The 17,801-nt window shown below is 40.5% G+C and overlaps 1 protein-coding gene across 1 annotated transcript in view; it reads right to left on the reverse strand.

Annotated features, from left to right (window-relative positions):
- Window positions 1-15,906, reverse strand: part of LOC311631543 (collagen alpha-4(VI) chain-like) — a 93,965-nt gene extending 78,059 nt beyond the window's left edge. Inside the window, exons 1-3 of the mRNA XM_084901732.1 lie at window positions 15,823-15,906; window positions 4,310-4,397; window positions 2,278-2,889 (exon numbers count right to left, since the gene is read on the reverse strand). Coding sequence (XP_084757858.1) covers window positions 2,278-2,889; window positions 4,310-4,385 — 688 coding nt within the window. The 5' untranslated portion in view covers window positions 4,386-4,397; window positions 15,823-15,906. The remainder of the gene's footprint in view (window positions 1-2,277; window positions 2,890-4,309; window positions 4,398-15,822) is intronic.
- Window positions 15,907-17,801: the final 1,895 nt, after the last annotated feature.

The following is a 17,801-nucleotide window of genomic DNA, read 5'->3' on the forward strand; positions in this document are numbered from 1 at the left end:
CATTAAGAGAAAAATACTTCTATAAATGTAGCAGCATGCCGAGAAGGGGGCTGTTCTCTCTCAGTGGGAACAAATTTCATTTCTAGGAATTTGCTGGCACCAACAGGTCAGAAAGCTGGAATGTATCCCAGGTTCTAGGATTCATTTCATTGTCGCTCTACCACTTAGCAGCCCTGTGACCTGTTATCACTCACCTTTATGACCCTCAATTCTCTCTCTATAGCACTGAAATATTTCCTCCAGCTCTCACAATCTCATGGGATTGTTTTGAAGATGAAATAAGATAATCTACTGTAGCAGATAAGATCAGTGTTCTGCCCTGGTCCTTTCCGATCCCTTTTTACTATTTCTATACGCTGCTCTTCAGAGGACTTTTCAGGTGCCAGAGCGACTTTGCCTACAAAGTCTAGCTCCTTGCCTTGGGTCAAGACAATCCTGAGTTCTCCTGTAGAATCAGGCTAAAACTACCCTCAGTGGAACTTCTACCTAAGACCAATCCCTTCCTATCTTTCCTCTACTTCTCTGTCCTACATCCTTAACAACCTGCTTTGGGAGGGCTTCCATGACAAATAATGTTTATCCAAGTCCTTGCCTTAGGCTCTGTTCCGTATGAACACAATCTCAGACCCCTTTCTATTGAAGTGGATCTGCTCTGAAAGACTTGAGATCAAGTCCTAGCTCTGCCATCAGTTATGTAACCTTGGCTTCAGTTTCCTCACATGAGAAATGCAAATAAATAATACTGATTGTCTTATGTAACTATGTAAAAATAAATACTAATTGCCCTGTGTATCTAACAAAACAAAAAAATCATTATGTATCTATGTACCAGTCCGATGGGCAATGCAAACAAGTTTTGAAAACTACCTTGTCTCCGAAACCAGTTTGGCTCAGTGGATAGAGTGTCAGTCTGCAGACTGAAAGGTCTCAAGTTCAATTCCAGTCAAGGGCATGTACCTTGGTTGTGGGCACATCCCTGGTAGGGGGTGTGTAGGAGGCAGGTGGTCGATGTTTCTCTCTCATCAATGTTTCTAACTCTCTATCCCTCTCCCTTCCTCTCTGTGGAAAATCAATAAAATATATTTTTTTAAAAAAGAAAGAAAGAAAACTACCTAGTTCCAAGCAAACTAGTTATCATTATGTGTGTAAAACCTCTTTGTGCACCTGGAAGTCCTATGCAAAAGTAAGACACACAACTTAGCCATCCAAGAGCAATATTATTACCACCCACCTGTGGCATCAAATGGTTCAAACGTTTTAGCACTTCTTCCTTTTCACCCACCCTTATCTAAAAATATCACAAAAAAAGAATAAGTAATGAAGGCTCTATCCTATTGTGGGTTTTGATGGAACCCACAAGTGATCTTCTCTTTCTCTGTTCGAAGTTGGTGCTTTCTTATAGAGTTTAGCAATTAATTTATAAAGAATGTTCACCAGTTTATGCCCCATCAGCACCAATAGAAGTTCAAAGATGATGACAAGTGTCTCACCACAGGTAATGACTGAAATGCGTATGGGCATCTCTGATGGGCTAAGCACTATGATAAGCCCTTTACCTGCATAACTTTAATTATTTCAACAACTCTCTGAGGCAGATACTATCATCCTAGAAAGAAAATTTATAGATTCAGAGAGATAGAGTAACATGTTCAAGATGACACATTCAGAAAGTGGAGAATCGGGAGTTGAACCCAGATTTTTCTTTCCCCTAAATGCGTCCTCTTAACCAGAACACTACAACACACTCACTGCAAAATAAGCCAGCTTCCTGGCAGTAAAATAAGCCATCCTCCTTTTGGAGAGAGGGGGGTCTATGCCCCTCTCCCTTCTTTGCCCCCCATCCAGGCACTGTGGGAAAATTAATCTAGGAATAATAATACCACAGGAACAAATATTTCTTTCATCAAAAATGGACTTACAGTGGCGGGAGAAAAGGGGTGGGGAATCAGGTGGAAGGGAGCTATGAGGGGGTAGAGAAGAGAGGAACACCTCTAATAATCTGAACAATAAAGATTTATTTTTTTAAAATGGACTTATATTACATGTCTATATAGAACCATAAAGGCCACAGAATTAAAAAAAAAAAAAAAAAGTTGATAAGTTTAGGTCCACGATTGGAGAAGAGCCTAGAGTACAGATGGCTTAGCAAAATTTTAATATTAAAAATCAAATATGCACAACTATGGAAAGTAAGGGCAGTGCACGGGATGAGTAAAAGATGAAGCCCTGCATTCTGTGGCTTCTCTATCAGGACTAAGAAGGGAAAGGCCTTAGTACCTGGAGAGACGTGGTCGACAGGTTGAGCTGCCTTGACCAGAGTGTCACAGAGATCCTTCCGCAGCTTGGGGGTGAGTCTGCCCAGGGCAGAGAAGTTGGGAATGAAAGAGGCAAACTTCTCCGGGGGACTGCTGGCGATCTCCATGAGCTCAGCCCTCGGGGCACCTTTGCTGCCAACGGCATAGAGCAGGATGCCTGCCCGCCTCAAGGCAGCCACAGGCTCCCGCACGGGGTCCTCGGAGGGGCGGCTGCTGAGCAGCACGGCCACCTGCGGCACCCTCTGGCCCGCCCGGCTCCCCGCCGCCTCCTGGAAGAGGTGATCCAGCAGAAACTGCAGCGCCAGGCCCATCCTGGTGCCCCCAGGGCCCCTGGGCTTTAACTGAAACCTCTGGATGTGCTTCAGCACGTCGATTTTGCTGGGGTAGGTGGAAAGCTGGAACTCAGAATGGGGCGCATCGCCGTACTGGGCCAGCGCCACGCGGATGGTCTCTCTGCTGACATTGAGGCCATTCACCGTGGAGTACAAGAAGTTCCGCACGTGGCGCGCATACTGGGGGTCGATGCTTGCGTCCACCAGAAACACGACATCTCCCACAGAGGCCTGGCTGCAGACTGGGGAAGAGAGTCAAGTTGAGATTAAAAACATTACAAAATTAGAGGCCTGGTACATAAAATTCGTGCATGGGGGCGGAGGGGGCGTGTCCCTTAGCCCAGCCTGCACCCTCTCCAATCTGGGACACCTTGAGGGATGTCCGACTGCCCATTTAGGGCACTCGAACATCCCTCTCACAGTCCAGGACTGCTGGCTCCCAACTGCTCGCCTGCCTGCCTTCCTGATTGCCCCTAACTGATTCTGCCTGCCAGCCTGATCATCCCCTAACCACTCCCCTGCCAGCCAGATTGATGTCTAACTGCTCCCCTGCCAGCCTGTTTACCCCCAACTTCCCTCCTCTGCCAGCCTGGTCATCCCTAACTGCCCTCCCCTGCAGGCTTGATTGCCCCCAACTGCCCTCCCTTGCAGGCCTGGTCCTTCCCAATTGCCCTCCCCTGCTGGCCATCTTGTGCTGGCCATTTGTGTCCACATGGGGGCAAGATCTTTGACCACATGGGAGCAGCCATCTTGTGTGTTGAAGTGATGGTCAATCTGCATGTTACTCTTTTATTAGATAGGAGGATTGGCAGCTATTGGCTGTAAATCCATCTCTCCCAAATTTACAATCCACGGATGGGCCTGCATAGCTCTTTGGTGATAGCTAATACCACATGCGGCATAAGCATATGATCATCTTTGCTTTCTCATGGGCATCATCGACCCTTGTACACCTGCCACATTCTGTTCTGTTCTACAGACATTTGACCCAACAATTAGATCCTTAACCATGGCCTTCCATTCATCCCTTAAACTTAATAAAGGAAAACAGGGAAATAAAAGAAACTGTGAGTCTGTTCACAGGTGAGGGGAGTCAGAGCTGAAGGGGAAATTTGGAGAGCCTTGTGTTCTTTTTCCAACAAATAACAGTCAATGTGATTATATATGAATATTTAAAACTCAATATTATCTCAGCAGGGCTTCAGACAACTCAAGTATTCCTCTCTAGATGAGACTTTCATCTTGAAAAGTCCCAACAATCTGTTAAAATGACTGCAAAAATTTCAGAGGTGTCACTAGCATTTGGTGAAGTTCTCCATCTTGTGATGACAATTAGTCCTGGGAATAGCTCTGCCAAAGGAGACAAAGAAAAATACAGAATCAATAGACTAGGCTCACGTTTACAAAAGCTTTTTAGAGTCTCGTAATTTATTCAAAAGTATAATATTTTTTAATATCTTTCTTTTTTGTCATTTGAAATTAAGCTCTGAAGGAAAAGGGGGACTCATTGCTCATTAAAAGCTTCCAGATTCTAAGTTCTTTTTAAAAATCCAATTCCCTTTTATTTATTAAGAAGGTCCTGAAATATTTTTTCTTAAGATTGTCACTACCACTGGGTTCCTGGCAAAGTCATCATTTTGGTTTAAGAATCTGATGTATTACCAATTCTCTGTGAGTTGATGAAGCCAAAGCTAGATGCAAGAAAGATGATCACCCAAAATGTCTTCCAAGTCTCCATTCTAGATATGTCCTAGAGAGAAAAAGAAACCTCATAATTAACATTGTCTTTATGCACTTAAAATGGATGCATCATATTGTATGTTAATTATATGTCAATAAAGTTGATTTTCTTTTTTTCTTTTTTTGAGTTTTTAAGTTGATATTTTTTTAAAAGCCTAACTGTCTTTCCTTAGATGAAAGCTTTATAAAAATAAAGAAAGACATTTACACAGTGGAATACTAAAAAAAAAGAAATACTAAAAAAAAAAAAAAGCCATAAAGAAAAAGGAAATCTTAACTACCTTTTGCAACAGCATGGATGGACCTGGAGATTATTACGCTAAGTGAAATAAGCCAGTCAGAGAAAGATAAATACCATACAATCTCACTTATATGTGGACTCTAAGGGACAAAATAAACCAATGAACAAAATAGGTCAGAGGAATAGATACATGAAACAGACTGACAGCTGTCAGAAGGGAGGAGGCTGCAGGACGGATGAAAGAATGTGAAGCAAAAACATCCTAATATATAAAAAGTCAGGGCCATCACTACCAAAACCACCAGACAGACAACTGAACACAGGCTACATGGAGCGACCAGCCTGGCAGCGGGGTTAGTGAGGGACAACCAAATGAATGAACAGCAGGCAGTGTAGGATGACCAGATCAGCGGGGGGGGGGGGGGGGGGGGGGCAGTTGGGGGCGACCTAGCTGGCAGAGGGGGGCAGTTAAGGGTGATCAGGCCAGCAGGCAGGTGAGCAGTTAGAAGCCAGCAGTCCCAGATTGTGAGAGGGATGTCTGACTGCCACAAGGGGTCTCAGATTGGAGAGGGTGCAAGCTGGGCTGAGGGGACTGCCTTCTCCAACATGTGTGTGTGTGTGTGTGTGTGTGTGTGTGTGTGTGTGTGTGTATAGTCAGTGGAGGTGACAAAGAGGGGATGGGGATGGGGATGGAAAGAGACTCTGCTTGGGGTGATGGGTGCATGATGCAGTGTGCAGATGATGTTTTATTTATTTGTATACTTGAAAACTCTATCATTTTTTCAAACCAATGTCACCCCACTAAATTCAATTAAAATAAAAGACAAAAATATAAAAATAAAGAAGGACATATTGTCACACTGTTTCAAGGAAAATGGTCTTGCTGACCCAACTGGCAAAGAATCTTGTAGATACCGAGTGTATACTTCAGACCTACTTCCCTGTTAAAAGTTGTCCAGATATGACTATAAAAGGAGAAAGCATATAGGGTCTGGGTAGAACTTGTTTCCCACGGTGACTTTATTTGCTAGAACATAAACATTTCTGGATGATCTTGCTGGTATTTTTATACAAGCACTGGATGGCCTGATAAACATTTGTGGCATGAAGAAATATTCAAATCTCTCAGGAGCACATCTGCCTGATAAAATCAGGCTAGCTTCAAAATACTTCACATCTTCCCAGAAGAAGCAGAACATCAGACTTCCCTGTCCTAAACTTGGAGGCAGTTCCAAAGGCCCCCATGGAAATCATCCACTCCTAATTCCATGTCTATTTTTTTATTCTAAGGAAGTCCAGGGGTTAAAAATGAGAACAAGCCCTGACTGGTTTGGCTCAGTGGATAGAGCATCGGCCTGCAGCCTGTAACTTGGTTGTGGGCACATCCCCAGTAGGGGGTGTGCAGGAGACAGCTGATTGATGTTTTTCTCTCGTTGATGTTTCTAGCTCTCTATCCTTCTCCCTTCCTCTCTTTAAAAAAATCAATAAAATATTTTTTCAAGTATTCCCGTTCACTTGAAACCCATACTCTAAAAAAATAGAGGAACACTGATACTTTGTATTGTGTATTAATAGTTACTTTGTTTTGTGTGTTTTGATTTATATTTTTATTTAATTCATGTGGTTTTCACTTTTAATTGATTGCTGTTTGTAAACGGCTATGCTCATATCTCCATGTGCCTCACCTCAAACCTGGGAATGGCCAGCAGTGCAAATCTCACTCTGCTCATTTCATTGATGGAAATGAAGAAATCAGATCCCAAAGGTAAGTAGCATCCCAGAGCTATATAGGAATGCACTGTCAGGTTCTGTCCCAGGCAACCTGACTCCAGGTCCAGGGTGCATGGCTGGACCTCAAAACATCTGCTTCAAACCCGTCAGTGAAAATCTGTTAAGTCCAGACTGTCATTAACTTCCCTGTGTCCACTTCATGTAAAATGGAGACCTGTGAGCAATGTACCCTGGGGTAAGAGTATGAACTCAAGGCTTTAGTTCCTTTATCCACCAACCAGGTCTTCAAAGAGCAGTTTTATGTCTAAAACACTATAGTTGGTGCTCCAGAGAATGGAATTACAAACTTTGCTTTGTGTTTACAGAACTGAACAGCCTATTTGGGGAAAGAAATTTTACATACCAGAAATGATAAGAAATGCAGTAAACTTTAAGGATCATTCTTTAAACTTACCACAGAATTTGAGCAAGAATCTCAGTGTCTAAGTCACTTTTAAATCTTGGGCCTTTTAAGCAGCATATTGTATGAAATGATGTCATGATACTCAGAAATAGCCACCCACCCAACATTTGAGATCCTCTTTTCAGAATGTGTAGGTATAGTCACCCTGCTTCCCTGAGGACACATTTCTACTGTGCAGGCTTAATTTACTCCTTAAGAGTGACTCACGTATACACATCTATTTTTATCCCGCACCAACAGAAAATACAGGGAGAAGTCAGGACTTCAAAGGGAGCCCACAGGCCTTGATTCTGTTTCAGCTTGACCGTGTGTTCTGTGTGGATTTCAGCAAGCCAGTTCACCTCTCAAGGTTTATGTGATGATTCAGAGGCTTGATGCTGATTTGAGACACCTACTCCATCATCCACTATATTACAATCATTCCCTAAGAAATTGGTCCAGTGAATTTACAAAACATATGTGATATAATTGGATATTTCTGTCCCTCAGTTTCTACATTAACTTCCCATTAGTGCCTCCTCCAGGACGCATATAAGTAATTTGAGGAAAGATACTTTAAGATTATAAATCTCTTATTCCCCAATGAATTTTCATCTAAATTCAAGTAAATGGCCCCAGCTGGTTTGGCTCAGTGGATAGAGTGAAGGGTCCCAGGTTCGATTTCAGTCAAGGGCACATGCCTGGGTTGCAGGCTCGAACCCCAGTAGGGGGTGTGCAGAAGGCAGCCAATCAATGATACTCTCTCATCATTGATGTTTCTATCTCTCTCTTCCTCTCCCTTTCTGAAATCAATAAAAAATGTAATAAATAAATAAATAAATAAATATGCAAGTAAATGAATGCATGAATCTTAAAGAACAGACTATCCTAATGGGTTAAGGACAGTACGGGAGGAAAGAGCTTGAGGGTTTGACAGTGCCAGAAAGAATGATCCAAAATAAATTCATACATTATGATTATGATTATTATTACAATAAACTGCTATATGTCAACCTTTTTTGAGTATTCACTATCTTTAATATAATTTATTTAATTTTAAGTGTATGTAATATAATTTTAAACTGTCTGTATTTAACAACTGGCTTGCAGAGTTTCTAAAAATTTATTGTCAGCTTTCACAGGCCTGTTAAGGAATTAACAGGCTCCACATACCACTGTGTACTTCAACTTTTTTAAGTCTTGGGTTAAAAAAGTTAGATGAACTATAAAATTAGAGTATCTACATTTTAATATTACATTATGACCTAGATATTAGCATAATGCAATAAGTCATTAAAAAATTAGAAGTCTTTTTAGTTGTAAATAAAGCACCAGAGCTGTGTATGGAAATCTAGTGGGAAAGTCAAACGCTTATAAACATTGTACAGCTGTTCATACGTGCATGCTATATCAACAAAGAGAAAATTGTCTGTATGTTAGGGATTTACTATCTATATTATATATACTATTCCATGAAGATGTTTATTGAATTTAAGCTGCTGAAGGGGGTTTGCAGTTGAACACGTAGGGCCATCGTGGAGGCAAAAAACAGAGCCATTAAATGAAATGAGATTAGGTGGAGATAGCATCAGATAACAATTCTTTCTGGAAATAATTCTCATAGGTTTGGAGTAGAGAAAGATTTCTCTCAAAGTTTGCTGTTTAAACAGTTAACTTATTAGGACAATTTATTTTTTAAGATTCATTTGTTCAATTAAAATAATTACTTTGCACCTACCATAGTAATAATTAATTCAGGAAAGAGTCATTAAGAGATGCTAAAACAGTATTTTTACACAGTCTCAAAGTATCCCCTCACAAATTACTTATAAATAAAGAGAACAAAAAGTGTCTACAATGGACAAACATGGTGGACATGACTTAACCAAAGTGATCAAAATTAATATCTATATATATATATATATATAAGGCTAATATGAAAAGTGTCACCTCAGGAGTTCGTCCCAGAGACTGGGAATTTGATCACTTGCTATGACATGTGCTGACCACCAGGGGGTGGTGCAGAATGAATAAAGGCCCCAGCAGGCAGCCAGAAGGCCCTGAATGCCGGCAGGCCTAGGGACCCTACCCATGCATGAATTTCGTGCATCAGGCCTCTACTCAATAATAATAGGATAAACCAACATCAAGTACCTCCTGATGTTATTACACATGAGAAAACTCAACATCACACTGACTTATATGGTAGCCCTCCTCAAGATCCATGACCTAAATCTAATAATGAGGAAACCGTCATTTAAATGAAAACTTGAGGACAGTCTAAAAAAGCAACTGGCCTGTGCCTCCCCAAAATAGTAATATCATGAAAGACTATGAAGAGCTGAAGAACCAACTGAGATGAAAACAGTCTAAAGAGATATGATAGCTGCCCTGGATGGTGTTAGTCAATGGTTAAAGCAGAGGTGTCTCTCTCTCTCTCTCTCTCTCTCTCTCTCCTTCCCTCCATCTTATCCCCTTTTTCCCTTCCACTATCTCTGAAAGAGCAATGAAAACAATATCCTCAGGAGAGAATTAACAGAACAAAACAAAAAAAAACAATTTAATTTAAAAAGAGATATGGTAGCTAAAGACAATACATGATCTTGGATTGCAAAAAAAAAAAAAAATGCTATAAGAACATTAAGTGAGACAATAGGTAAAGTTTTAATGTGGACTGAAAATTATATAATAATTCTATTTTAATGTTAAATTTCCTGCTGCAGAGGTGGGAGAGGCTCCCACCATCACTGCTGTGCTGGCCAGCCATGAACTGGCTTCTGGCTAAGCGACACTCCCCTGTGGAAGCACACTGACCATCAAGGGGCAGCTCCTGAGTTGAGCATCTACCCACTGGTGATCAGTGCACTTCATAGCAACCAGACCTTCCTAATCGTTCCACTATTAGGGTCAATTTGCATACTACCCTTGTATTATACAGGATTAGCAGTGCTGTATATACCAATCTCCTTCAGCATTTCTGTTCTCTCTCTGTGGACCCCTTAACCATGAAAGTAAAGATTCCATCTCTAATGTCCTATGACGGTGGTTCTCAAGCTTGAGCTTTGCATCAGAATCACTTAGAGGACCAGTTAAAAGCCAGCTTCCTGAACCCCACCTCCAGAGTTCCTGTACAATAAGTCTGGGATGGGGCGTGAGAATTCCATGCTAAGCTGGTCCAAGGGACCACACTTTGAAAACCATTCTTCCATGCATTTAGCATGCAATGATTTCTGCCCATTGATCTTCAACAGCAACTCTAGCTCCACATGGAGAAAATCAAGTGTCTATTATTAAGTAGGTGGAGAAAGGGAAGAAATGATCAATTAAAAAATCTTTTCTCTATGATTAAATAACTGAGAGATAAACAGAAACTGCAATATATTTGGATGAAAGGCCCAATGAAAATATGCAAAATTAATAAAACACATTTTTATTTAATTTCCAATTATACTTTACTTTGAAATCTGAAGCTATGTTCTTTATCTATCTGTCTCATATTTTAAGCACCCATAGATTTGGCTTTCCTATAAGACAGACTTACAGCGTACCGCATCTGGGCAACAGGAAACCCCAGGAGGCAAACAATTGGGGGAACATAAACAGAGTTTTTGTATACAACACGTTAAAAACCACACAGCATGCCTGACAGTTAAGACAAACTAAAGGTTAGCCTTAACCTTTTGCATAAATATTAGCATTTGCTTTCTGTGCCCATTCACAAATCTTATGACTGCTTGAATTATATATACACAACTTTTTGCAAAATATTTGAGGGAGGCTGTGTCAAACATTTCAATGACAATTAATGTGTCATTAGGCTCCAAAAGAAAAATATAACAAGATGCAGAGTCTTGGAGCATTCCTCCAGGGAGGGGTAGAGATGACAATGCCACAGTTCAGCAAAGCAGTAAGTGGGTGCTGATAGCATGATACTCCCATTAGCTATGGTAATTACAAGATCAGCACATAGTTAATTTATGACGTGCTTAAAATTTTGAAACTGAACCAAACCTCAGCTGTTGGGCATTTTTTTAAAACTATTCTAGGCCCTCTTCATATCCTGATTCATCTAGTTTCCTATAAATCCTGATTCAAACATCTGTGATGTCATTTGCCATATTGCATTGTCATTGCCTGCCTAATTGTTTATCTTTCTCACTGGGCTGTGAACTCATAGAAGGTGGAGACTGGTCTGAGAAATCATTATAGTGCTGGTTACATTACCTCTTTATTATATAGGATGTACATAGTTGAGCAAACTGCTGAATGATTTAATCCAATAAAAATATTTACTCAAACTCAACTTATGTGTGGCTTATAAACTCCACCACCCCAGCATCTCATGAGTTGGGTCTTGCCAGGGAATTGGGAATAACTACCCTGTCTTTCTGAGGCATTTCATTGGGGAAGGGTGCCAACAATCCACTAGGAGATCAGTGCCCCTCTCCAAAGGCCATGGGAAGGTCAGGGCATTCTGTCACTCCTTACTTCCTGCCACCAGGAAATATAGAAAGATCAGGTCTTGATAGTGAATAAGGGCAAGATCTGTATGATCTTTATTTCTATGTCCCTTAAGAAGAAGGTTGCTCCAGACACCGAGAGAGAGTGTAGTGTGGAACAGTAAAATTTGCACAGAACCTGACTTTGCATTTTTTGGTCCAAGTGTTATCCCTGCCACATTCTTATTATGGGACTTCTTGGAAGTCTCTTAAACTCTCTAAGCCTCAGCTCTGGCAGCATCAAATAGAGGCAATGATACCTTGCCGTCACCACTTGGCAGGATGGTATGAGCTAATGGGGGAGGAAGGACTTTGTAAAAAGCCACAAAACGTAAGAGGTTACCATTACCTTTGTCAAGTGATATTCTACGGAACAAAGTCCCCAAAATTCCATCCTTTCTCATTGACAGAACCAAGCTTCAGCAGTTTTTATTCCAAGAGAAATGCTTTGCTTGAATCAAAGGGCTGAGATGACATTTTTTGCTTCCTATGTCTAGGCTATAACCACGCTGTGATGAAAGTGAGATTTTGGGTTATAACAGATTTTTATAGCAGTGAGAGAAAACTCCCTAAATCAAAGAACTAGGGTACCTGGTGTGACACCAAGCTGGTGGCAGTGTGGTCACTTGGATGACACATGCTCTTTGAAACTAGCTGCCTATGTTCTTTGAGCTGAATCTTTCACTTTGGTCTCCAGGACTTCAGCTTAAAATAACAAAGTGCCATTGAGCTATACTTTGTATCATTTTTTTTATCTTAAATAGTGCTTAAGAAATTTTTTAAAATATATTGAAAAAGTACCCATTCAATGCATCAACTGGCCCTCAGAAAGATAAAGATATTCCTTTATTGCCCTGACCGGTTTGACTCAGTGGATAGAGCATCGGCCTGTGAACTAAAGGGTCCCAGGTTCGATTCTGGTTAAGGGCATGTACCTTGGTTATGGGCACATTCCCAGTGGGGAGTGTGCAAGAGGCAGCTGATTGATGTTTCTAACTGTCTATCCCTCCCCCTTCCTCTCTGTAAAAAATCAATAACATATATTTCTAAAAAGATATTCCTTTATAGGTTGTAAAATGAATTAACTAGGCTAACTTTCCGAAGATTACAAAATTGTAAGATAGTGTGTGTTTGCCAAGTTCACTTAGTCTATGCAGATTCATCATGTTACTTATTCCTTCCTTCTCTCTAAAAGGATGAACTCTATTTCTTGGCCCCAATATATGTGCATATATGCACACACACCCACACATAGACACACACCTGGCAAGCTCCTTTCAAAACCCAGCTCAGATGTTACCTCCCTAACCCAAGCCTGATGGCAAATCACTTCCTATTCTGTTCTTCTCTGAACTTTGTGCACTTATTTCAATGAATAACCAGGCTTTGCTAAGACTGTGTCTTCATCACTTATATATGCTCAGCACCTAGAACAGTTCCCTTCTTTATTCTTAAAAAAAAATTTTTTTTTTTAAATAACCTCCCTCCTTTCATTTCAATTCATGTCAACTGCAACCTTTGCATAGCACAAACCCAAATCCATTAACTCCTCTCTCACATACACCTCCTACATGTTTAACCTGCCAGGAAATCCTGTTGGCTCTCCATGAAAGCTGTATGTCCAGAAACGGATCCTCTCCCACAACTTGTGTTGAGCCACCGTCCCTTCTATTGCTTCTAATCTTTCTTCCTTAAGTCTAGTCTCAATATATATACAGAGAAATCCTTTTAAAAACTACATCAGCTCTGCTCAGAGCCTTTCAACGACTCCCTGCTTTGCTCAAAGTAAAAAGACAGAGAAGATTACAGGGCCCTGTGTGATCTGGCCCACAGTTTTCTGACTCATCTCTCACTCTTCTCATTAAACTCTTGATCACATTGGCCCACTGGATTTTCTTCAAAGAGCCAGTCACATTCCCTGATAGGGTCTTTGTGTATGCTGTTTCCTCTGCCTCTAAAACTCTTTCCCACACATCTCCAAAGATGCATGGTTAATTCCCTCACCTCCCTTGAGTCTGCTCTAGTGTCATCTTCACAGTTAGTCCACCCTAGCCATTCTACTTAAAATTCTATCCACCTTTGTTCTCCCAGTACACACAATCCCCCTAGTCTGCTCTGCTTTTCCTCTTTTCTCATAGTTCTTATCACCTCCTAACATGCTATATAATATTCATCATAGTTTTTATTATCTGTTGTTATAGTCCCACCTTTAGATAGAAGCACAATGAGAATTTTTTTGGTTTCCATGATGTATCCCCAGGGCATTGGTGCTGGACAAATATCTTTTACTTAAATTCATTTGCTCAAAAAATATAAATAACTTCCACCCTGGCCGGTGGTTAAGAGCGTCGGCCTGCACATACCAAAGGGTCATGGGTTCTATTCCCACTCAAGAGCATGTACCTGGTTGCAGGTTTGATCCCCGGTCCCAGTAGGGGCCATGCAAGGGGGAAAGAGGGAATAAATGACTTCTTGTTTTTAAGATAGAATGTTCTATACAAAGATTTAGAGACACTCTTGGGAAGATTGGTGCCCTATGCCATTACTTTTTGATAAATGAAGGACTTAAAGCCAATTGGGGTTGCTTTGACAGTTTAATTACAGTTATATTTTTGTTCATCTGTGTTAAAAATATAATCACAGCAATAGTATAAATCTAAACGTTTGGCAAGTTTGTAGAATGGGTAAAACCAGATCATGGGCGTAGTATTGGAAGATCCTTGGTTTAAGATCTCTGAGAAATCTAAAGTGAAGCCAGTCTGTGCCTGCAACCCTCGCCCAGGGGGCAGGGGAGGGGTGCGATCAGAAGGGTGAATCTTCTAAAACTCACTGCCACAAAAATTCACTTAGTGAGTTGCTCAAACATAAGACCCAAGATTAGGTTGGAATGTTTGAGCAAAACAATTTTCTGTATGATCTTTTTTAAACTGATAAGAACAGATACTACACTTGATCTTAGCCAAAAGGCCGAGAAGCGATATGTATGATCTTTTTTAAAGGAGTTACCATGTTTTTAGATTCTGAATATTTCAGGCCAAAACATCAGGAAGATAACATCTATCACTTCACTTTCTAGTGACTCTGTAGCATATCATACTTTTTGTTGCTGCAAAAATCTAGACATGGCTTTATTACTCTTACTCAGTGTCAAGATAAACACATCCTTAGATCTTTCAAAGCCCATTCCCATGAATCTACCAGACAGAACTACGTGATGGTGGACTACTTTCAAAAGCCTGTGGGTTACCCACTCAAGGAATGAGATTTTTAAAAAGGACCCTCCTGTATCTGGTATTCCCTGAGCCCATTTCTTTATTTCTGCAGATCAATACCAAAAAAGACCAAAAGGGGATAGATTTTTCTCCTATAGATCATGTGGAATAATTATCAGCCAAAATTTTTTTCCCTTTCACCCCACAGAAGTCATCTTTAATAGGCATCACCATCCCTATGTTTGTCCAGTGAATTTAAGTATAGAAATATCAGCCCCCATTATCTAGAAATTGCATACAAAAATATAAAACTGATCAATTTCATCTTAACTTTTCTTGCAGTTCTTTACAAAATAATCATTTCCTTGAGTCTGGCAAATTATGTGCATGCTGAAGTATTTAGGGAGAAGTGTACTGATGTATAGAATTTACTTTAAAATGCATGAAATAATAAGATGAATTAAGTGAATAGAGGGATAGATATGTGAAAACAATTATATTAAAATGTTAATGGTGAATCTAAGTGTTGAGTATTCTCTGAATTCTTTCAATTTTGTTGTATGTTTGAAATGTTTCATTAAAAATGGGAATAATCATTTAACTTATCTATCAAAATTATGTCTGGTTGTCAAATGGAAAGGAAAATAATCGTGGTCAAATTGTTTGAATCCTGGCAAACTAAAAGGGTGAAAACTTTTATTTCTACCTAAAAAGTGCCCGTATTGGCCCTGAGAATGCTTTAAGAGAGTCATTTTTACCTAAGTTTTATCTCTCTTCTAAGTCTGTCCACTCATTAGGTCTCTAGTGTTTTCTTCTTCCTTTGGCATTCCATTCTAACACTAATCTTCATTCTTGAAGTCTCCCAACGATTTGCATCAGTGAAATAATTCATGCAACACGTGTGAGTCCCTTAAGTCAGTTTATCTTTTCCACATAGAAGATAAATTCTGGAAGCAATCTCATGATATCTTACATCTTCCTGCTCAATAAAAGCCCAGAGAACTGCAGGTCTCTTTTTGTCATAGTTTTCATTTACAGTTTCCTCTCTCTGTGTATATCTAACATATTCTTTGGATTATTTTCTCTGCATCTTTCTCCCTGACTCAATGGTTTTCCATCCCTTTGCTAGTCAACATCTTTCTTTCGGTCTTTATCTCCTTCTCCTCTGTCTATATGTCTCTGTCTCTGTCTCTGTCTCTCTCTCTCTCTGCCTAGAAATGAAAAAAGAACAGTGAATTTGCAAAAATAAATGGAAACAAACTAGAGTCCCCAATTAAAAACTATCCCCGGGAAAAGGCATTTCTTCCTACCTGGAAAAGCCTCGCGAGCTGGTCCTTTCAATTTCTCCTTCTTGTCTTCATCCCTCAGGAAGCTGTTCCAGCCTAGAGTGCAGGAAGGCTCAAAGATACACATCAGCATTTCCAGTATTTAATACTCTCCCAGGGGGGAGGGAGGGAAGCAGGAGGAGGAGCAAGGACTGTGTTTATGGTGAGTAACACATTGCTTGTGCTTATACATGCTTTATTGCCATTAAATAAAAATGGTCCTTCACGCTGTAAGCACTGATCTTGAAAATGAGTTCAAAATCTTACCAGGAGAGCATTCTCAAAATAATAATAATAATTATTATTATTATTATTATTATTATTATTTAAACTAGCCTTTTTCAAATTTAATTAAAATTTCCTAGAATTAAAGTTGACCCTAACTATCCCTATTTTAATGATTTAGTCCCCACCTAAAGTCCCTAGACTATAAGTTCACTGAGAGCAGGGACTGGGTACCATTTAGCTTTGTGTCACTCATATCTCCTAGGTATCCCTTAGCAAAGAGTCTTGCACATATTAGGTCTAAAAACATCATGTATAATGGATGTTTGTATGGATGTGTAGACAGATGGATGGAGGGAGGGAGGGATAAATTAATACACTGAACAGGCACTCCAGGCCGAGTAAGGCTCAAGTGCCTGTATTCTTCTTGGATGCTCTAAACCAGCTCACACCAACCAGGTTAGGGATCAGGATGTAGTTAAAGGAAATACATAAGTAATTGCATTTGTGCGTATATAGGAGTTAGGGTAAGAATTAAGCTACTATAACAAGAGACCTAACAATAATATGGCTTAAAGAACAATGAAGGTCATTTCCCTCTCACCCAATTTAGCCCAAGTAGGGTATTCCAAGTCAGAGAGAGGCTTTCCTCCACACAGTTATTCAGGCACCCAGGCTAGTATTCAATGTGTCATCTGAGGTTCCTGCAAGTACCACCAGGGTAGCCAGTGGGAAGGGAGAAAGAGCCAAGAGATTTTCTCCTAAATCAGCAAAGCAGAAGTTGCTCGCATTCCTTCCACCACATTCTATTGGTCAGATCTTAGTCACACCCAGAAGCAGAGAAGACTTAAGATTTGATTTCCAAGTAAGGCAACCATGTGCCCAGCTCATCTCTATTATCATAGAAGAAGAAGGAGAAGGAGGATAGATGGGGAGGTTGGGGGAGGGGGGTCAATGACCATCGCCACCACATTTTGTATTCAATGTCTCACAATGTGAAGGGCCATTCTTGTGCTGTTTAGTTTCTGGCTTGAATGTTTGAGAAAATGGAGTCACATAAAGTTTCCTGGAATAAACTGCCAGTATATCACTAGCAAAGTTAACTCCAAGCGTCCCTGTGTTTTTCCAAGGTTGTTAAATTGGGCGTAAAACCTACAGAGCATCCTACACAGAGGATAACTTCCGAAATGACAGGTTACTTCGCTGTTTATCAATTGTCCCTTCATTATGCACGATGTGGGGATAACGGCAGCATTTTGTTCTACTCAGAAATAGAGTCACTTCACGTATAGCTGAGGCAGTAAGTGCTCACTAAATATTCTGATTCCCTCCGGGAAATAATCAAGTTGTCACATGTAAAATTATTCAGCAACAAGTGTTCCGCTCAGATATTTAATGCCAGCCAGTGAGTGCTTTCAGTCTTCTATTCCCTCCTTCTGCTCAGAAAGCCAAGTTCTCAACAGCCTCCTCTTCTCTCGTCTCCCTGTCATTCCCCAAGGCAGTAGCTTAGAACCTAAGATGTCTTTAGGCTCACGGTGTTGAACTCTAACACTGACCCTGGATAGGCCGTAAGGTCCTTAATTTCTTCTGTTACCTCAGAGCATTCGTCACTTTCCTTTACTCTGTGTCTTCTCCTTGACCTTCAAGCCATTTTCCCATTCCTCCTTGTGTGCTATCCCCCTAGAGGGGAGACGTTTGCTATCTTAGTTTGGGTCCCCCAAAAAGCAGAACCTGAGACA

Source organism: Pipistrellus hanaki (genome assembly GCF_964339955.1).
Source record: "Pipistrellus hanaki genome assembly, chromosome: 13".
NCBI lineage: Eukaryota > Metazoa > Chordata > Mammalia > Chiroptera > Vespertilionidae > Pipistrellus > Pipistrellus hanaki.